The 22,871-nt window shown below is 37.4% G+C and overlaps 1 protein-coding gene across 2 annotated transcripts; it reads left to right on the top strand.

Annotated features, from left to right (window-relative positions):
* Positions 1 to 32: 32 nt before the first annotated feature.
* On the top strand, positions 33 to 21,491 carry nr1h4 (nuclear receptor subfamily 1, group H, member 4). Of its 2 annotated transcripts, none has more exons than XM_065283382.2 (10): positions 33 to 191; positions 4,586 to 4,765; positions 5,946 to 6,320; positions 9,030 to 9,170; positions 9,517 to 9,653; positions 10,530 to 10,622; positions 10,919 to 11,018; positions 11,220 to 11,366; positions 19,447 to 19,560; positions 20,930 to 21,491. In XM_065283382.2, the coding sequence occupies exons 2-10, from the start codon at positions 4,669 to 4,671 to the stop codon at positions 21,166 to 21,168; spliced, it is 1,443 nt and encodes a 480-aa protein (XP_065139454.1). In that variant the 5' UTR covers positions 33 to 191; positions 4,586 to 4,668; the 3' UTR covers positions 21,169 to 21,491. The 2 variants fall into 2 exon arrangements, with proteins under 2 accessions (XP_065139454.1, XP_065139455.1); XM_065283383.2 differs by having other exon boundaries at positions 34 to 191; positions 4,593 to 4,765.
* The last annotated feature ends 1,380 nt before the right edge of the window (positions 21,492 to 22,871 follow it).

Genomic DNA, 22,871 nt, shown 5'->3' with positions numbered 1-22,871 from the left:
ACTGTTAGTACTCATGAGGAGAAACAGAAAGTTTAATTAATAACCACTGTCCCTTTTCCCCATGACCCCATCCGCTCACAGAACTGTGTGGTCGCTACACAGAAACAGCCCTATTCCCATTTCTAATTATTGGTTGTGTCAAATATTGCAACGTGGCTCAGGAGTGCGCAGTGTCTCTAGTACAGCAAAAGGTAAGAATATAACATTTATGATATGTTTCAGTAAAACAAGTCAACTGTGATATAGCCTGCTATTACTTTTGATGGTGTAAAGAGGCTGATTTATGGATTTGAAAAGGCACTGGATGGAGACCCTCGGTGTGTAATTGCATTTGAGCCCCTGGGAAATTATACACTGGGTTATAAGTATATTATATATTAATTATATATGAAAGTCTTTCAGGTGTATTTCTGGTTGTGTTTGGTATCAATCAATTGGTAATGGATGAGGCCTGGTGCCATAGCAACAACCTGACATGTTAATAATAGTAAATTTACACAAATTTTAAACCATAGTTCTGTGACTTGCCTCATTCCCTTATATTATTTACTGTACACGTACCTTGGGAAATGCATAGTACTGCACTGATGAAATAAAGCTGCCACTGTGGCTGAACTTATTTGAAATCCATATATATCAGCACAAAGTTAAAACAACTTGGTTTTGTAAGTCAATTCAACCAACAATTTTAAGTTTTGACCTGTGATAAATTGATATTACCTTTAGAAATAATTGTTTAAATTGTTTAACTTAATTTTTAAGTTAGACATTGGGTTTTAACGTCAGGAAGACGTTGGGTTTTGAAGTCAGGAGAAAGTTGGGTTATGACGTCAAAAAGACGTTGGGTTTTGACATCAGGAAGACGTTGGGTTTTGACGTCAGAAAAAAGTTGGGTTTTGACGTCAAAAAGATGTTGGGTTTTGACATCAGGAAGACGATGGGTTTTGACGTCAGAAAGACGTTGGGTTTTGATGTCAGAAAGACGTTGGGTTTTGAATTCAGGAAGACGTTGGGTTTTGACGTCAGAAAGACTTTGGGCCCTATTTTAACGATCTAAGCGCATTGTCTAAAGCGCACAGCGCAACGTCTTAATGGGCGTGTCCGAATCCACTTTTGCTAATTTAACGACGGGAAAAATGTTTTTTTGCGCAGAGCGCATGGTCGAAAAGGGTTGGTCCTATTGTAATGGGAGTATTTTGAGCGTAACGTGCAGTAAACCAATGAGAGTCACAGCTCTCATCCCCTTTAAAAGCCAGTTGCGCTGGCGCTATGTCTAATCCCTATTTAGATGACGGACTTTGTAAACTGAAAAACTAAGCGGAGGAAGAAGATCCCCAGTTTAAGATTAATGTTAAATAATTATGTTGTTTTTCACTTGTATTGAAATTGTTATTTTTTTATCAAAACCTTTAAAACCCGTTTTCTTTTAGTCATGGAAGTAAAAAGCAGGCTTGTAATTGCTTTAAATGTATGGCTATCCAATATCATCAAAAAATAATTTACAAGTATGTAAGATAAGGTTTGTACTCTAAAAATACTTTATTTGTAACAAACAGGAGATAAAGAATTTACAAACGGCTCTCCTCACGTTTCAGCACTTTGGACAGCGTTTTTTTAGCAAAGAGTTTTTTTAAGCATTACTTAAAAATGTTTCTCATCTCACCATATCCACAGGTACAGAGTAATCAAATACAATAAATCCGTGAGGTAAAAACAGACGCATTTGTTCAAAGCAAAGCATTTATTTACTTACCAGGCTGCAGGTGAAGCAGCTCTTTGCGCCTTCTAACGTCTCATAATTAGTCCTCATTTATGTCCAAGAGACTCAGTAATAATCTTTTACATTCAATCCTTTAATCTTTCATATTTAAAAGCATTTTTGTGCTGCTGCGCATTCATGTACCTTGTGATAAGCAAACCCGCGTTGTCCTCCCGTGTATAGGCGCATTTTACTAATGCGCTCTTTAAATAACATAAAACACATTGCGCCATTGACTTTAGACTTTATACCAGGTTTTTGTTGGTCAATGGCGTAGTCTATTTTAGTTGCCTCAAAATAGCAACGCGCCAACAATGCGCCTGAACACACCTCGTTTTCAGACCAGAACGCCCATGGGCGCAAAAGGGGGCGCAAATGCATTTGCTATTTAAACAACGCGGCTCTAAACGTGAAAATTAGGGTGGAAACTAGCGAAAGACACTTGCGTCACGCATTGCGCTGCATTGCGCTGGGTGTAAGATAGAGCCCTTTAGGTTTTGACTTTAGGAAGACATTGGGTTTTGACTTCAGAAGACATTGGGTTTTGAGGTCCGGAATACGTTGGGTTTTGACGTCAGAAGACGTTTGATATTGAGGTCAGGAATGGTTGGGTTTTGACTTCAGAAGATGTTTGATATTGAGGTCAGGAATGGTTGGGTTTTGACTTCAGAAGACGTTGGATTTTGATGTCAGGAATACGTTGGGTTTTGAAGTCAGGAGAAAGTTGGGTTATGACGTCAAAAAGACGTTGGGTTTTGACATCAGGAAGACGTTGGGTTTTGACGTCAGAAAGACATGGGTTTTGAAGTCAGGAAAAAGTTGGGTTTTGATGTCAAAAAGATGTTGGGTTTTGACATCAGGAAGACGATGGGTTTTGACGTCAGAAAGACGTTGGGTTTTGATGTCAGATAGACGTTGGGTTTTGAATTCAGGAAGACTTTAGGTTTTGACTTTAGGAAGACATTGGGTTTTGACGTCAAAAGACATTGGGTTTTGACGTTATGCCGACATTGGGTTTTGACTTCAGAAGACGTTGGGTTTTGAGGTCCGGAATACGTTGGGTTTTGACGTCAGAAGACGTTGGGTTTTGATGTCAGGAATACGTTGGGTTTTGACTTCAGAAGACGTTTGATATTGAGGTCAGGAATGGTTGGGTTTTGACTTCAGAAGACGTTGGATTTTGAGGTCAGGAATACGTTGGGTTTTGACTTCAGAAGATGTTGGATTTTGAGGTCAGGAATACATTTTGTTTTGACGTCAGAAGACATTGGGTTTTGACTTCAGGAAGACTTTAGGTTTTGATGTCAAATGACGTTGAGTTTTGACTTCAGGAAGACGTTGGGTTTTGACGTCAAGAATACATTGGGTTTTGACATCAGAAGACGTTGGATTTTGAGGTCAGGAATACGTTGGGTTTTGACAGTTTTGATGTCAAAAAGATGTTGGGTTTTGACGTCGGGAAGACATTGGGTTTTGACGTCAGGAAGACGTTGGGTTTTGACGTCAGGAAGACGTTGGGTTTTGACGTCAGGAAGACGTTGGGTTTTGACTTCAGAAGACATTGGATTTTGAGGTCAGGAATACATTTTGTTTTGACGTCAGAAGACATTGGGTTTTGACTTCAGGAAGACTTTAGGTTTTGATGTCAAATGACGTTGGGTTTTGACTTCAGGAAGACGTTGGGTTTTGACGTCAAGAATACGTTGGGTTTTGACTTCAGAAGACGTTGGATTTTGAGGTCAGGAATACGTTGGGTTTTGACTTCAGAAGACGTTGGATTTTGAGGTCAGGAATACATTTTGTTTTGACGTCAGAAGACATTGGGTTTTGACTTCAGGAAGACTTTAGGTTTTGATGTCAAATGACGTTGGGTTTTGAGGTCAGGAATACGTTGGGTTTTGATGTCAAAAAGATGTTGGGTTTTGACGTCGGGAAGACGTTGGGTTTTGACGTCAGGAAGACGTGGGGTTTTGAGGTCAGGAATACGTTGGGGTTTGACTTCAGAAAACGTTTGATATTGAGGTCAGGAATGGTTGGGTTTTGACTTCAGAAGACGTTGGATTTTGAGGTCAGGAATACATTGAGTTTTGACAGTTTTGATGTTAAAAAGACGTCGGGTTTTGACATCAGAAAGACGTCGAGTTTTGACGTCAGAAAGACGTAGAGTTTTGACGTCAGAAAGACGTCAGGTTTTGACATCAAAAAGACATTGGGTCGTAATTTTTTTATTGGGATGTAATTTTTTTATTGAATCATGGGCTGATATGGCCATTATGAAATGTGTGCTAGTCTGTCTATGTGGAAAGCAATATAAGCAGAACTGGAATTAGAGGAAAGGCCATTGGAGGCATGTGTTCAATTCTGGTTAAACAATCACAATCATTTTAAAGGATTTCTTGTAACGTTTTGCTCTCTGGAATTATATAAGTGACTTCGGCAGAGCATAATTCTTTTAACACGAGACTTTAAAGAGAAAGTTCACCCAAAAATGAAGATTCTGTAATCATATACTCACCCTTACGTTGTTTTAAACCTGTATGAGTTTATAAAAAGATATTTTGATAAATAATGGTAAACACACAGTTAACAGTACCCATTCAATTCCATAATTTGTTTTGAGAAAATCAGTAAATGATAATAAAAATGTATGAAATATCCATTAATAATTAACATTTTTAAAGCAAATAAATGAGCATGTAACAATTTGTTATTAAATGACGTTCATCTTATTTTGAATCTATAAACTTTTCTTCAACATAACTGTAATAAACAGAATGTAAGGTAAAAAAAATACCTTCCCCATAATTAATTGTAATTGTTTTAAAGAACCCAGATTAACCCCATCACTTCTGGACTGAGGGATCAAGCAATACTCTGTCCCTGTTGCTGAGATTAACACAGGCTTCTGAATGAATGAATGGTTGGGCCATGACGTCAATGTGGTGGGACCTTTACAGATCCCACCCAGTGATGGGTTTCCCCTGTCTGAGACCTCCCACTTTTTTGGTGAGTATATTTCTACAAATCTCAACATGATTACATGCTATTTTATATATCCAGTGCAATTAGTAAAACATAGACAACACTACAAAATATATAACTATAAAAGTAAACATATTTTAACAGACGTTACTACAGATTTCTGTTGTGAATAGAAGCAGAAAACAGTGATACAGTCACCTAAATTTTACAATCAAAGGTCAGCAAGTTACAATCAGAACATTTAAAAAATAAGATGCAAGGTGTAATAAGACAGAAAAAGCTGTGACTGTCAGGTTAATGAGCAACTATAGTGACCTTTGTTCCCAATGTACATTTGAGGCATGTAAAAGTGTTATGGAACTGTAAAATATTGTGAAAAGAGGAGTCAGGCTCACATTAGACGTAATGTTGAAGTGTTAAAGGAGAATAGCTTGATGGTTAGGAAACAATACCGATCATCAGTACCCTTACTGGGTCGCATGCAGTGACATGTCCATGGTGCAGAAGAAGGCTCGAGGTTAGTACCATCTCATATAATATCTGTCAGTGAAGAATAAGTGCTTTTAAACAATTTAATCTTAATTACGTCATTGCATGGTATAGATATACTGTAGGACAGAATTTTACAGTATTATGCCTTTTTAAATTAAACGTTATCACTTATATACTGTAGTTTATGAAGTACAGTTATTCATGGTAGCGGTTGAAATACACATAGGACTGTATTTTTGTAAAAGATGGAAAGAGTAATCAACTATTAAAGCCAAATGTAAGTTTTTCTTAAGCATACCGCCAACAAACTTAAAGTGCATTGGTCTGTTAAACTATTGAAGAACTTAAGTAATAAAATATTATACAGTGCCATAGACGTCACTGTTGTTGGTTAATGTTTCCTTTTGTTTTATTTCTGGGTGTGTTGGACTTCTGTGCTAGGGGAGACAGACAGATATCAGATTAAAATCAGATAAGAGACTCCTGCTACTAGCTTAGATATGGTTATTATAATCAGATAAGAGGTGATGGGGATCACTGCGTACTCAAAGAAACAGTATCTCCATGTGTTGTAGTTTCCCTAATTGTTGTGTTGGCATAAAACCTATTAGCACTTACGCAAGGCTAAAACACTATGGTGAACTTGAGCTTTGTATCTCCATGACGCGTGTAAACTGACAACAGTGGTTCACTCCTGCCATCTTCTCTTTAGATATTCTGGCAGAACAGAACAGTCCCTTACTGCAGGACCAGGAGGTCATGCCCTTCGCCAGCTATCCCAGCATGCAGTTTACCTCGGTGGAACCCTGTATATCATCACCATCGTACTACCCCAATCAGCACTGTTACCCACAATTTAGCGGAGAGGAGTGGTACACACCGTCTGCTGTGTTTGAGATGAGGAAAGGACCTTTGGAGGGTGGTTTTGACAATGAGATGGAGTCTTGCCCAGTCGTTCCAACCGTATGTAAGAGGTCCCGACACACTCCTCACTCCGGAAAGAGCAAAGGCGAGGAATTGTGCGTGGTTTGTGGAGATAAAGCATCAGGGTATCACTACAATGCACTCACGTGTGAAGGATGTAAAGGTGAATGTCCAAAATTTACTGAAAAATAATCCTTATTTATTTATTAAACCCCTGACATGTGTCCCCTCTTGCAACTTAACCATGCCTGCGTAGTAGGGATGCTTAACGATTAATCGCGATTAATTGTTAGCAGAATAAAAGTTTTTGTTTACATCACATATGTGTGTAAACTGTGTATAATAAATATGTATATATATAAATATGAACACATTCATGTATAATTTTAAGAAAAAAAATGTATATATTAAGTATTTATATTTATATATAATATAAATTATACATAAATATACAAATGTATATACACATGTAAACATTTCTAAAACATATACATGCATGTGTTTACATTTATTTATACAAAGTTATTATACACAGTTCACACACATATATGATGTAAACAAAAACTTTTATTCTGCTAACGATTAATCGCGATTAATCGTCAAGCATCCCTACAGTGCGTAGCTTATGAAGGAAGTTATAAAACCCCCGGCGCTAATTTTAGCTCTGGGTGAATGACTGCAAGTGTAATTCCACCTGTGCATGGACAATGCCCATAGGGCAGATGCTGGGCTATGTGTCCCGAGTCCCATAGGCTTGGCTGCGTTTGGTGCTCTTTCACGCTGGGTCTGGATTGGGTTCCCTCTCAACTTTCTGCTGAATAATGATGCGGGCAACCAGACCCACATGCTGCCATGCAAAGTTAATGTGTGTCATTGTGCTCACAGGCACATGCGGGAATTATTACCTGTTCCAAAAACAACTGCACGTGTTTGTCTACTGAAAAACGAGTATCTGAGAGTATCTGTATTACAGTACTGAACGCGATGTCTTTAAACATTACACCATACGTTACATGCGCGGCAATGAAGCTATTCCTTGATCTGTGTTTACAAAGCGGCCCTAACAGTTTAGCCTAGCACACGGAGTTGCTAGTACTTTGCTCTACATTTTTACATGTATGCTTTTGGTAGACATTGTTTTATTTTTATCCAAAATGACTTACAGCGCATTCAGGTGTACATATTTTCATTAGTGCGTCCCACGGGAAGCCCAAATCTTTGTGCTACTAACAAAATGCCCTGCCATTTGAGTAGAGCATTGTGTTAGCAGCACAAATGAGGAAGGTTTGATTCCCAGGAAATACTGATGAAATGTTCAGCTTGAATGCACTGTAAGTTGTTTGGATAAATGCATCTGCCAAATGCACAGATGTAATGTAATTAACACATCCAGCTTAGGATATACAATCTTTGGGTACTGCTCTTCTGCCAGGCAAAACAATCCTCTGATTTGTTTCAGAAAGGGTTTTGTGTGGCTACTGCCATCTAAAATGTCAAATTTTGACATTTCAAGGTGATGTTAGGATGGGAAAAAATGGAATTCTGAAGAATTCCAGAGAACAGAGGTGCTGGACAACAAGATTCCGAAGACTTTAATGAATCTTCTGTATTACATCATAATTTTACAGCATGATTCATGTCCTTTAAAAGGGTAGCTTAAACTTGTAATTATTTACTAAGTCCGCATTTTATTTCAACCCCCAATGTCTTAAAAGTAAAACAACAAAAAATTGTTGTTTGGGGTTTACTGATTACTATGAGAGTGGCACTCAGGCAGTCACCATCCACTCCCATAGTAACCAGAAATCCCTTCAAGATTCAGAATCACCCAAAAGTGTTGCACAGATAACTCCACCCAACTTCTGTAATATATTTTAGGTGTCATAAAGACATTTCCTGCTCTTCTTGTGGTTATCACTGTTGTTTCATACTATTTTAAAGGAACAGGCTGACTTTTTGGCTTATTCAATGTATCCACACATAGTACCCTTTTTATTCCGTGCGTCCCGTAACTCTGTCTGACGCACCCACCACTAGCCTAGCTTAGCACAAAGACTGGAAGTAAATAGCTCCGGCTAGCATACTGCTCCCAATAAGTGACAAAATAACGGCAACATTTTCCGATTCATATGTTATGAAAAATATAGTCACAGCATGTACAAATAAGAAACAAATGTCATATGAGTCATCTTTTAACCGTATAAATACTGGGAACTCAGAAGGCGAAGCACTGCTACTCTCTGCTCCTCACCACAGGGCTTCTCAAGTGCTGCGAGCAAATAACTCTGCCCAAGTAGCAGTGCTTCACCTTCTGAGAATACAGTTCCCAGTATAAATACGGTTAAAAGATGGCTGTCTCATATGGCCTTGTTATTTGTACACTCTGTGACTATACAAATCACAACACATAAATAGGAAAATGTTGGCGTTATTTTGTCACTTATTGGGAGCAGTATGCTAGCTGGAGCCATTCACTTTTAGTCTTTGTGCTAAGCTACTTATCTAACTCTGGGGGATACAGTGAATAAGCTAAAAGTTGGCATGTTCCTTTAAAGTAAACATCCCAAAATGCTTAAACAGCAACTCAGACACAAAAATAGTACACACTAAAAAAGTGGCAACACTTTTTAAAAATGTCTATATTTGGGTTCTGAAGAACAAATGTAGTCTATGGGAGTGTAAATAATGACCAAAGCTTCGTTTTTGGGTGAATAATTCCTTTAACAAGTGTGTACTTGGGTTTTAAATGAATACTCAATGTGCATATTGAGCCTCTCAAAGTGAAAATGTAAAGGTAAAGGATTCAGTAGAGTTATGTTACATATAAAATATTTTGCTTACTGTATGTTAATGTATATGTTATTACTTCCAGGGTTCTTCAGAAGGAGCATCACAAAGAATGCTGTATATAAATGTAAAAGTGGAGGAAACTGTGAAATGGACATGTACATGCGCAGGAAATGCCAGGAGTGTCGACTCAGAAAGTGCAAAGAAATGGGCATGCTTGCAGAATGTGAGTAAAATCATTGTAAAACCTTGCAGTTTTAAATAATCTATAACCCACCCTAGATGTATTTACTTAACTTTCCTTGCTAACCTTGCCCTCTCAAAGTTTACCAGAGATGAATATTATTAGCATAGTCTAAGAGATTGGATGAAAAACTGAGGGTCTATGTTTGATGTTGCTGTTGCTCAAAAATATAAATTTTACATAAATATTGCATGTATTTTAGAAATAGCATTTTTAATGATTTTGCATGTAATAATTACTAAACTTACAAAACTTAGTGGAAAAATAATTACTGGGATGTCTGATTTAAATATTATTTAATGCATCCATGTTGTTTTTGAATTCTCAGGCTTGTTAACTGAAATCCAGTGCAAGTCCAAAAGGTTGAGGAAAAACACAAAAGCCTCATCTGATGAAAGCATAGGGGATGATGTTGGTGACAGCAGAGATGCTAAGCAGGTTGTATCCACCAGTAAACTCTCTAAGGTAAGTTTGACAAATCACTCAGATCAACTGTTGAATTATTTATAAAACTATAGATTTTAATGGCAAATCTTACCATTCTGTATAGATCTATTGTCATGGTGCTTGTTACAGTATAACTTTGCCGGTATAATTCCAGTGTTCTGTAACAAGTTTTATTGAAGCGCTATCGAAGGGTTAAAGGGCAGCCCGAGTGATTTTCTTCAGCATGTCAACATCTCTCAACTCACATATGCTCATATTTACCTTTATCTCTTAAAGATTATATTATGATGATTGTAAAATGCCCGTGTTAAATCTTCATGATGTCAAACTAAACTACTTCTTAAAGGAAAACACCACCATTTTTCAATATTTTACTATTTCTTACCTCAGTTTAGACAAATTAATACATACCTATCTCTTTTCAATGCGTGTTCTTATTTTTTTTTACAGCGCGTTGTGAATGTGTTAGCATTTAGCCTAGCCCTATTCATTCCTTAGGATCCAAACAGGGATGAATTTAGAAGCTACCAAACACTTCCATGTTTTCCCTATTTAAAGACTGTTACATAAGTAGTTCAAGTATGTTTTTGGGTGAATTTTGCAGCACTTTGACCTTGGCGCGCAGAAACATCATCACTCCTGACTACTCCCCTCTCACTCAAACTTATGTCAATATTACTGCACCCGAGGTCGAAGTGCTGCACACTAAGTGCTCTTCCGCCACACAATATAGTTCTCATTTTTTGTCCGCTTAAAATATCACCATGTTTTGTTTTCATTCTTCATATATGCATAGACAAATTCGCTTACTTTCCACAATGCCGTAACAGAAAAAACAAATTAGTGGCATGTAGTATATTTAATGAAAAAAAAAGTGTATTTTTCTACTTTCAGGAAGAACTAAGTCAAGAACAGCAGGCTTTAGTAACTTACATTGTTGATGCTTACAATAAACACCGGATCCCTCAGGATATGGCAAAGAAACTGGTATGTTTGTTGTTCAACAATGAACTTTAAGCAATAAGCATCGTTTTTAAACTTTACACCCAGTTAACAGTTTATGCTTTATTGCTTATTGTAGACATCGAGCACAGAACACTTTGCTTTGTTTATAGTTTCTTTAATGCACTACTATATCAAACGCTACTTCTGAAATCAATATGCAACTGCTTGCTCTTATTGCTGGTAAATTATTGTTATAAAACCTGAGTTAACGCATCCTAATGTCATAAAACAGTGGTTTATTTGCATAATGATAATTCTGCTTTTGTGCCAATTCACAGTTGCAAGAGCAGTTCAATGCAGAAGAAAACTTCCTCTTGTTGACAGAGATGGCAACCAGCCATGTCCAAGTGCTGGTTGAGTTCACAAAAAACATACCAGGTATACTGTCCCAAATTTTCACAAAATATAGTTACTATAAAGTCGTTAACTAAAACATTAACCTAAATGTAGAACACTTTACAACAAGGTTATAGTCGTACTAATTAAATTATTGGAAAGTGTTACCAAATATTATAATACAATTTAAAATAAAAAAATATACATTTATTGCCGGGTACTTTGGCTCTGTTTTCTGAGCAGGTTTTCAATCTTTGGATCACGAAGATCAGATTGCATTATTGAAAGGCTCTGCGGTAGAGGCGATGTTCCTACGCTCAGCCCAGGTCTTCACTAGGAAACTTCCCTACGGACAAACAGATGTGCTGGAGGAGAGGATTAGAAAGAGTGGTACGTTTGTTTATTTCACTTTAAAGGTGCCATGGCATCAAAATCTGACTTTTTCATGTTTACGTGCTATAATTGGGTTCCCAGTGCTTCTATCAACCTAGAAAATGTGAAAAAGATCAACCCAGTAACTTAGTTTTGGTAAACCATTCTCTGCAAGAACGTGAAAAATTAGGTCATTGAAATTTGGCTCTCCTTATGATGTCATAAGGAGCTCTTATTATAATAAGACTAGGGCTGTTCCGAATACCATTTTTTGAGCTTCGAAGCTCTAGTAGAAATCATATTGAATATTCCAAGCTTCAGAAATAAGGGCTGAACATATTTTTTTGTGCAATATGGACGTGTGACGCGTTTAGATTTAATAAACTTTTAATAAAATACAGAACAGCCCAAGCCGGAAGCGGCGTGCCTCACGCGTCCTGCGAGAACAGCATTAGTGAAACAAAACACAAGAGCAATACTTTAAATAAGGTAGCCTAACATTTTTCTAACAAACAAACACTTCCGTATCAGAAATTAGCAGCACAGTAATCACTGACAACGTAAAGGGTAGGCTATTTAAATAAAACAACGAAAATAAATGAACAAAGTTCAACAAACTGTAATAAAACGGTAGCATACTTTCAAAATCAAGTTTATTTACTAACACAATCCAATATGTTTTTTCATCAGTAGAACAATAAAGAAGATATTTTGCATAAACCCCAGTCAACCGATCCACCACTTTGAGAGCTAAAGCATATATATCCAATACAAAGTAATCCCCCATAACTCTGTGTGACAAATTGACGTCTTGTGAAGCAAATCAATCAGTTTTTGTAGGAAACTGAACGATTTACAACACTATGGGGTTGTGTACACCAAAACTTTTAAACGCGGCTGAAAACGCCTTGAGGACGCCGAATGCCAGCTGTTTTTCAGCTGAGTGCCAGCTTTCTTCCGCTCTGCACTTTGGTAGCTGTGATACTTCAGCTGCGAGCCGGTTGGTTGCTGTGGTAATGTCCCGCCCCTCCTCCACTGTGATTGGGCGGCCGTGTGAGAACTGACATTGACGAGCGGAGCTTTTCTCCCCAAGTTGAATCTCTTTCAACTCTCGACGCTCAGCGCCGAGCGCGGAAAAACCGCCAAGCGCCGGTTTTCAGCGCGGAAAAAACCCGCTAGCTGCTGGCTTATTTGAAAAACGCAGAGCTTCCATTGGAAACAATTGAAAACATGCGCCGGCCGCGGGCGTAAAAGTTTTGGTGTACACAACCCCTATAAGCGAGAATGCTAAAGCAAGAAGCGCGCTTTACGCTCGAGGCGATCTTCTATTGGTGGCGTTTGGCTATGTATGTTGGTCTCTCTGCGCCACCTATAGAGCGGGAGCGTGAACTTCCTGCTTGGCAAAAGCTCTGCATTAACGCTGTAAAAAATATATTATATATATATTCGAATCTCAAAGCTGAAAATCGGATGGCAACCAACGGAACGAATATTCGAATAATCGAATATTCTGGTCCAGCCCTAAATAATACCCTCCCTTAATCTGCACTATCCAACCACGGCACAGCAATTTAGGGGGCGTTTTAACATTAGCACTTTTGGTGCGCACCCGGGTTCGATTGACATCAGAGTTCGGTACATTTGGATGATGTGAACGCTGTCTTCGGAACTCGGGTGCGCACCCGCAAAAACGTACTCGAGTGGTCTGGGGTCCGGTTCATGTGAACTCCAGATCGGTTCGCTGCTAATGTGAGCGCAATCGTACCAAATCGCGGAAGTGAACCACTGTTAATTACGTATTATATGGAATGTCCCACCAAAACAGACGTGTGTGTTTGTGTGCGTGCACTTACCTTGACAACAAAATGCATAGAATGCTTGCTTGACTTTTGTTCTTATTTTTTTAAACCTTTAATTTTGTTTTCAAAGAAATAATACAGAAATGCACTTGCGTCTGTCTGCCCCAAACATACTTAAGTCGTTTCGATGACAACGGTCTGTCTGCCGACGTCAATTTTTGCGGAGGCATTCAGAAATCCTCTCTCTGCTTGGAGTTCGTTAATCACGCTTTGTCGTTTTCTCGTTTACAGCGGTTGCCAAGCAACATGAGAACGCGCCGGCTGCAGCTTGATGATGCAAGCGTACCGCGGTTCGGATTCAAAAATAATATGTGAACACAGTCCATTGGGGGCATGGGGAGGGGGGAGCAATCGAACTCGGGTTCGGACCAGGCAATCGCACCAAATGTGAAACCGTCCTTAGTAGGGGTGGCACGGTTCACAAAACCCTCGGTTCGGTTCGTATCACGGTTCTATGGTCACGGTTCACGGTTCAGTACGGTTCTTGTTGTTATTTTTTCTTTAAATTTTTCACACGCCAGAAATGTATTATCTTATTAATGTATTAATTATCCATAATTTAGGATACATCATTAAAAAAGTTATATCATGTAATCATGCACAAACTGAATTTGACTTTAAGCACATTGGACCATCTCTGAGGAAAGCCAGATGAGATTTTGATAGAGCAAGAGAGAAGACATTGATGATTTCAACATGCTTTTCATTTAATTGGCAAAAAAGAGAATGTGTATTGCCATCTACATAAACTTTATGTGCATTTTTAGCACACAAAGATAACTTGCATTTATTAAAATGCCAACTTCAGTGTAGCTCTTAGATTTATCACTGAGAGGCTGCTTTAATACTGAGAGTATATGTGGACGAGAGAGAAATATAACCTTTGCACCTGTAATATTTAAATCCGTCTCTTTTGTCCACTTTTGACCACTTCTGTCCTGATTACTTTGAGGGGCAATTTCTGAAATAAGATCGCGCAACTTTCACACGCTAGCAAAATGAAACTACGCGGAAATCAGCCGCTTTAATTTTATCAATGAAAGGCTAAAAATAGCGCTGAATATGAAAAGACGTAAAACATTGTGTTCAGTACCTCAGATAAATGGTCGGAGAGAAGGCGATCTCCTGTGGCTGTTGGAGAATATTCAACCCATAGACTGCAGTTCAATCTGTTGTTTTATTTCCGCTGTCATCATAAGTAACATGAAATAAAAATATGTTTCCACACACCAAACTTATACGACGCTGGCGCATCCTCCAACTGCGGGCAGACTTCCTTTTCTCTCCCACTTGCCATTTCTACACGTAATGTAACCTGCAGTACTTATACTCCAAACGAGTCACCTCTTCTTTTGCGCGAAAGGGAAACACGCTATCTGAGGTCACATACAGGGCATGAGACTACATTGCGCATGCCATGAACCGTTGAACCGTGCGGTACACACGCGCTCCGAACCGAGACAAGCGAACCGAACGGTTCGGATTTTTTTCATGGACCGTGCCACCCCTAGTCCTTAGTGTAGAGAGAAAGAGGGAGAGAAAATAATTCACAGCACAATTGCAACAAACCACCATCATTGTGATCAGTGTTTGAATTTCATCAGCTCATTTGCATTTTAAAGGACACACCCAAAACGCCACTTTTTTGCACGCACCTATAATGTCAATTTTAACACGTTATAATTAATTATCTATATGGTATTTTCAGCTAAAACTTTATATGTGTATTCTGTGGACACCAAAGATTTATTTTACCTCTTAAAAAAGTCTTGTGACATGGCCCCTTTAATATATTGCATCAGGATATTACAGTATGACTCATGTCCTTTTGAAATATTCAGAAGACTCCGACTCTGAAATCAGGAAGATTTGATTTCTCTATTGGGTTTATGCGTAGTATCTCGCATACCTGTTGAGCCTTACAACCTAAATTTCAAAAGATCTCATCTGTACTGTACTGAAAGGCATATCGTTAATAATGCAGCATCTGTCTGCCCTAAATAACAACAGGAAATTTGCCTTGATAATCTTGATAATACTGTGGTGCATGTTACATGTGTAAAATGAGACACTGAAGTACAATGGGGTTTCAGTTTCAAAACGTCTTATGGCTTATTTCGAGGAAAAGCAAGTATACTGTATACATAGATACATAGGCCTACAGACTATCACTTATTAGTGCCTCAGCATTGTCATGCTCCAGCTGCTTACAAATATTTCTAAACACACTTATGAATTATGAGTCCGTCAGTATCCACTGTTCCCCTCAGGAAAATTCAACTCAAAAGGCCAGACGGGGGAAAATAGAGGCACTGTCTAAAGAGGCTATTGTCCTCTATCTAAACATCGAGAGGCCTATTGTCCTCCTCTGAGGCTCTCTGACATTTCTCTGGCGTGAAGCCTCCGTGATGCGACAGGTTTTTGCAGATTCTTTTGTTTTGTGGAAAATTAGGACAAAGGTTATCCTTTTATCTGAAGGGATATAAATAAAATGTGAAAGGAGTTTGATAATTTCAACTGTTCTCTATAAGATCTATGCAGACATATTTTTATATTACTATACATTTTGTTCATTTGCATTTCAGACCGCTTTCACATTTGTTTAAAATTTGGACGCTAAACTCGTGTTTTTACCCCAGCATTAGTGTATCTGTTACAATGTGTCACAATGTGAAGGCCGTCCTGATTGGATGGTCTGCAAACCAAACCCTTGTGGCCCTTCACACTGAATGGTTTACATCAGAAAAGAGCTGTGCTCTCATACCTAACAAAGTATGATAATTATATCAATCATTATAATAAGACCCCACACAAAACAGAGAAGGCCTTTAAAGCCAGGCTTCAAATAAACTGATGTGCAGAGAATCACACTGAATGTGGAAACACACAGCTGCACGGCTCGGGCGCCAGATTCAGATCAGCTCATACCTCAATGCAAATGGAAAGCAGTGAGGCTGTGGCCATGGTTGATTTTGTATTGCATGCCAGAAGGACCTTACAAAACATGTTGGATGGTTTTAGGAGAAAATGTGTGACATAATACATAGGACACACTTAAGCAGTTTTTTCCACTGTGGCCTTAACAACTTCCAGGGGGACCTCAAGATGACAAGAATTAAAATAAGATACCATCAAAATCAAAAATACAGATTTCTTAATAAATACAGACAACTTATTTTGAATATATATCTTTCTAGCTTTGTCAAGCTCTAAAATAGTTTACTGGGTTAAAATGTGGACAGAAGGGGGCCTTGATAGGAAAAAGGTTGAGATCCACTGTAGTTGCTCTGCTTTTATAAAAATACAAGCAACACTGCCCCCCTGAGGCCAGAGAGTAAAGGTCATTGAGGACATTCACCGTGTCACACAGATCGCCTGGTTTATGTTTCCCACAATCATCTTTAGATTTAGTTATTAGGCCACCATTAAACTCTATTGGTAACCACAGAATTTGCGACCATAGTTGCTTTTGTGAAACGCACTTTTGGTTAAGAGGTATGACGTCTGATCTTCGGCCCAGTAAAGCAGGAAATTATTATAAATTTAAAACATAACTGGAAAGTATGTATAGGTGTTTTCCACAGTGTGGTTAAGTTTAAGGTAATAACTTACTATTGTATTAATGGTCAATATTAGACCTTCAGTGTGTTTCTCAAAAACAGAACCCAGCCGGCATTTTAACATTGTTTCATCGTTGAATCAATGTCAAGGACCAAATTGAATCAATGTTGAATTACCTTTTGATTTTGCAATTTGAATCAACGATGAACAAACAATTGACATTATTTCAACCAAATTTCAACATTGATTTTTAAACATTTTATTAAATGAAAACACCACCATTTTTCAATGTTTTACTATGTTCTTACCTCAACTTAGACAAATAACAAATACCTATCTTTTTTCAATGCACGCACTTTTAATGGAATGAATGGGGCTAGGCTAAATGCTAACACATTCAAGAAGCGCTGTACAAAGATTTAAAGTGCACGCATTGAAAAATGATAGGTATGTATTAATTAATCTAAGTTGAGGTAAGAGCATAGGCAAATATTTTTTCTTTAACCAACTGTTTGCAACTGTTTAGCATTATTTATTGTATCGTTGTTTCAACATTGAAACAAGAACTGGCATTATTTCAACTTTATTTCAACGTTGAAAGTCGGTCATATCAACGCTATCTCATGAGAATTTGTACATACACTGTAAAAAATTAGCTGTAATTATGCAGCTGGTTTCCAGTAAATTACTTTAAAAGATAAAGACTGAAAATGTTTCATGTTGATTTAACTTTGAACAAACTGTTGCCAGTAAATAACATAAATGTAAAATCTACAGTAAGTTACTGGCAGCTAGTTGCCAGTAATACCCAGTAATACTGTAATTTCTACAGAAATTTTTTACAGTGTATTTTATGAGTTGTCTAATTCGTATTAATTCATCCCAGCAAGCAATTTGGCTAAAACAAGGCTAAATGTGGGCTGTCAGTGAAAGTCTAATAGACGTCTACCATAGCCCAAGAATAGACAACATGTATACGTTTAGAACAAATGAAAGCAAACGCCTTAAACACCTGTTGACTTTGCTTACATGTTGAGATATCATACATCAGTGGTTCTCAAACTGGGGGCCACGAGATGGTGCCAGGGGGTCCCAGTTTTATGACATTTTATAAAATCCATAAATTTTTCATAAATTCTGTGTAATTAAACCTAGAATAAAATAAGGCTACTAACCAACAGCACTGCTTTGTATACTTTAATATGTTTTGTCTAATTAAAATGTTATGTTTTAGAACAAAGATTTTATACATTTTCTTTGGGGTAGCTGCGAAGGAATGCACAGTAAACAAGGGGGGGCGAACGCTGAAAAAGTTTGAGAACCACCGTCATACATCTTCAAGTTATTTTGGCAAAAATGGCATGTAACCAAATTCAGGGTTATTTAGGGTAGAAGTGGGTTATTCATAGCCGGACTATTGAGTCTAGTTAGCGGTCATTTCAACGTCTCGGTTTTTGTTTTCGTGGTTGTTTTTCATGAGAATCATACGGTTTTGCACGATTAACTTCATATGAATTAGCCAACTTGTAAAATGTATACGAATTCTCGTGAGATCAGGCTGGTCATATGCCTGCTGGGAAAGTAGCTATGCAAATCTTGTAATGACGGTATGAGAATACAGTTTTACAGGCAAAGGGTGATCAGAGTTTGAATTACATTACACTGTAAAAAGTGAAAGCTGCTCTACTTAAAAAAATTACGTTTTATAAACTTAAATCTTCCAACTTTAAGTGAAAAATTTAAGGTGAAAAAAACTTTTAAAAAATTACTCAAAGGTACAATTTGTAAGATATTTGCAATAAAATATCCAAAAACCACTAGTCCGTTGTTATATATTTTGTCCAGCTGATTACTAACAATATCTATAATGTTTTCAACTACTTGTAAATTGTGAGAAAATTGCTGCCCTAAACAGTGACACGGGGCAGTGCAGTCACCTGTAAACGATGTTAATATCTATGTTACCCTTTTTTAACACCTTTACTGACATAAAAACCACATGACAACAGTGTTGTGGACAAATGCGGAAGTAATAGGGTCTGTCGGGTCACTCGCTTTTTTATGGTAAGTTTGTTCATCTGAACACTTAATTCTGTGCTGTGTTAACAAACCATCGTATTGGACTAAAACTGTAACATCTATGACTAACAATTGCATTTTGAAAATTACATGAAACCTTACATAATGAAAAAAAACGATGTCATCATCAAACACAACATTTAAAAAACTTGATTACTTTACCTCATGTGTAACATGATTTCTTGTTCCCGTCTGATTGATTGGCATCAGCGTTTGAGTTAAAGACAACAAATCCCATCAGTCTACGCTGCTTAAGAGCATCATTAATCTACGTCATTGTTCTTTATTTGATCTGGCGCCATCTAGCGGCACGGATTATACAAATTGCATCTTTAAATTTGTAACACACAAAATATTTAAATATTTTCAAGCTAATTTTTTCACTTTAAGTCAAAGTTGAGTTGAAAAAAAAATTGGGTGTCACCACTTGAAGTCATTTTGTAAGTTGATCCGACTTTTACTTTTTCCAGTGTAATAAATACAAATTATTAATGGGACTATTTTTTTAACATACTTAATTGTTTGTTAATAAAATGAAAAGATCCTTCGTGTTTCTGCAATACTGCATATCTTCAACCATAGCTTTATGTCCTTCACAGGGATATCTGAAGAGTTTATCACGCCCATGTTTAACTTTTATAAGAGCATTGGTGAACTGCAGATGATGCTGGAGGAACATGCTCTGCTCACTGTCATCACAATCCTCTCACCAGGTAACTGCATCAATGTCACCCAGATTTATGCATGTTTAGTTTTGTTTGCTTGGTTAGTTATTATTTCAGCCACATACATGTAGGCAGTATAATGTCCATTTACAATATCCGAACAAGTTAATAACACAAAAACTATCTAAAAAGTACTAAACCATTGTCCTTTAAGGGACACTCCACTTTTTTGAAAAAATGCTCATTTTCCATTTGATTTTTGTACCGTTTTGGAATCCATTCAGCCGATCTCCAGGTCTGCCGGTACCACTTTTAGCATAGCTTAGCATAATCCATTGAATCGGATTAGACCATAAGCATCGCGCTAAAAAATAACCAAAGAGTTTGGATATTTTTCCTTTTTAAAACTTGACTCTTCTGTAGTTACATCGTGTACTAAGACAGACAGAAAATTCAAAGTTGTGATTTTCTACTCTCATTCTGGTGTAATAATCAAGGACTTTGCAGCTGTAACATGGCTGCAGCAGTGATAATACACAGCGCCTGAAAATAGTCCCCTGCTATTGAAAGTAACCAAGGGGACTATTTTTGGGCCGTGCGTAATATCACTACGCCTGCTGCAGCCATGTTACAGCAGCAAAGTCCTTGATAATTACGCCAGAATGAGAGTATAATTATGCTAATGGTCTAATCAGATTCAATGGATTATGCTAAGCTATGCTAAAAGTGCTAGCGCCAGACCCGGAGATCAGCTGAATGGATTCCAAAACTGTAAAAATCAAATGTTTAACTCTAGTGGAGCTGGGAAATGAGCATATTTTCAAAAATAATCTATGAATTAACATATTGTTGATGTAAATGATAGAAATTTTACCACTTACAGTTTCTAAGCAAACTAAATTAAATTAAGCCAAAACATATAGTGGAGTTCAGATTAATCCATGACAATGCCTTAGTTATATTATGACATTTAAGTCGTTTTTACAAAAAACAATACTGGTGTTCTTGAGACAAAACAGTAGCACTGATATACGTTAAGATATGTTTTTAAATGAATGCAGCTCAAACATGCATTTTAGTCTGGGAGCAAGATAAACCCTGTCCGGGAAACAGAGATAAAGAAAGAAAGAAGATATTTTATCTACTGTAGAAGTGTTCATGTATCTTTCGATGGAAAATTACTTCATGGTTTGTTTTTGGCACTCGATCGTTAACTAATAAACCCTTTAGAACTTTTGGCTTTCATGTAATTAATTTGTGCTGCTTCAGCAATGTTAAATGAATGATTAATACCTAGCAGGACATGAATAGGAAATCCAGCAGATTTTTTACGCTTCAGATGGTCACAGTGGAATAAGTTTGCCAAGGTAGAGTCGTTCGTTCCACGTGACTGCAACTTTGTCCTATCCATCTACAGACAGGCCATATGTAAAGGACCAGCAGGCTGTTGAACGCCTACAGGAGCCTATGTTAGAGGTGCTGAGGAAGGTCTGTATGCTACAACATCCTCAGGAACCCCAGCACTTTGCACGCCTGCTGGGTCGTCTGACTGAACTACGCACCCTCAACCACCATCATGCAGAGATGCTGGAGTCCTGGCGCATGAGCGACCACAAATTCACACCTCTTCTCTGTGAGATCTGGGATGTACAGTGACAAAATCATGACAGAGTGGGGAGATACCAAAGACTTTTAATAAGAGATGTGTTTACACAGTTGACTGTTGAAATATGAAACTTAAACACAATACTGTCTTGTACACGGTAGCTACAGGTTGAACATTATTTACTTATTTGACTGCTAATCACCAGCCCTTCGAGAGGAGGAATTCGATGAATACTGAAATTAATATTAATATTTTAATGCCTTTGTAAATGTTTACGAAACAGTTGCCTTTCCTTCACCTAAGGATTGCATGTCTTTTTACATTTGTCAGTTTGTGTATTGTATGAAAATAAAATTCAAAACATTTTAACGTTCCCAAACCTTTACTGCACGACTTATACAGTAGTTAAGTTCAATAAGAGATTATGCATGGTACTGTATGTACACTGTCAGAAGAAAATGTAAAACATTTTTTTTTTACCTTTACAGGTATACCAAATATAATACAATACTGTACATTTTTGGGTACATTACTGGATCTATTGTGTACCTTAAAAGGTTTTGTACCCCTAAAATTGAACAGGTACAAAATAACAATAGGTCCTTAGGGTACATTATTGTACCCAAAAAGGTACAAGGCTGCTACCCAGTCTCACGAGGTTAGGTGATATAGTCATGTAATTTTTTGTTTTAAAGCTGTTTTAATTATCACAAATTTCCGCGTTTTTTTCGTGATCATACAACGAATTCCTGTTTTCGTGTGATTATCATGTATTGGTTACTCAACTGCTATTTTAAGACCATTGTCACTACGGTTTAGCGTTAGATTTGGTGCTTGCATTAGAATGTAACTTTATATATTGGTGTATACTATTTTTTCTAATTTATTTTTTTAGATGTCGCCTGGTGTTAGGGTTTGGGTTTCATTTTCTAAATTTAACCCTAAACCAAAGACACAATGGTAAGAAAATAGGACAAAACAATTGAGTAACCAATACGTGATAATCACACGAAAACAGGAATTCGTTATACCATCACGAAAAAACGCGGAAATTCGTGATAAGATCAAGAAAAAAAAATATGTGACCATATAAAGAAATAATGTTCTGTATACCCATAAAGGTTCAAATCTGAACCTTTGGGTGTACAGTTTTGTACTTTTTTCTGACAGTTTATATAACAGGAATAAATGCAAAAACAGTGAATAATGAGGGTACATACAAACACGCACTGATGCTGCAAGTCATGTTTTTTATACGCCCTGTATGCATACATATTTCTTTTTTCGTATGCATTTGGCAGACACTTTTATCCAAATCAACTTCTAGTGTATTCAAGCAATACATTTTAAATAGTTTTTTTCAGGTAAATTTTTTTACGAGTTCATGTGTTATGTGTGCTGCTGAAACATGCTGTGCCAGTTGAGCTACTAGAAGACAAAGCTGCCTGTTTACCCGTCTATTTCTTTACCACTATACTACACCACCACCTAAGATATTCAATTTGTGGTCTAAATCGAATTATTCTGTATAAAACTCTCTGCTGTATATTTATAACCACTCCAAACCAAACCACACCCATCAAAAAAAGAGAAATAGAGGCTGTATGTATTTCCTATAAAATCAATGGTGGCTATATTTGCTATATTTGCATAAAATGACCCATTTTTATGGATTTTTTTATTTGGGGCAATTAAAATGGGTTTGACTTAATGTGCCGCAACAAACACACAAACAAGGAGTATGCCTGAGACA

This window comes from Paramisgurnus dabryanus, chromosome 9, assembly GCF_030506205.2.
Source record: "Paramisgurnus dabryanus chromosome 9, PD_genome_1.1, whole genome shotgun sequence".
In the NCBI taxonomy this organism is placed as follows: Eukaryota; Metazoa; Chordata; class Actinopteri; order Cypriniformes; family Cobitidae; genus Paramisgurnus; species Paramisgurnus dabryanus.
This window is presented reverse-complemented; position numbering and strand designations above follow the sequence as displayed.

Coding starts and splice junctions, on each gene's coding strand:
- nr1h4 (XM_065283382.2), top strand. CDS start 4,669: ATGAATGAATGGTTGGGCCATGACGTCAATGTGGTGGGACCTTTACAG. Junction 9,171..9,516: donor AATGGGCATGCTTGCAGAAT/GTGAGTAAAATC, acceptor TTGAATTCTCAG/GCTTGTTAACTGAAATCCAG. Junction 10,623..10,918: donor AGGATATGGCAAAGAAACTG/GTATGTTTGTTG, acceptor GCCAATTCACAG/TTGCAAGAGCAGTTCAATGC.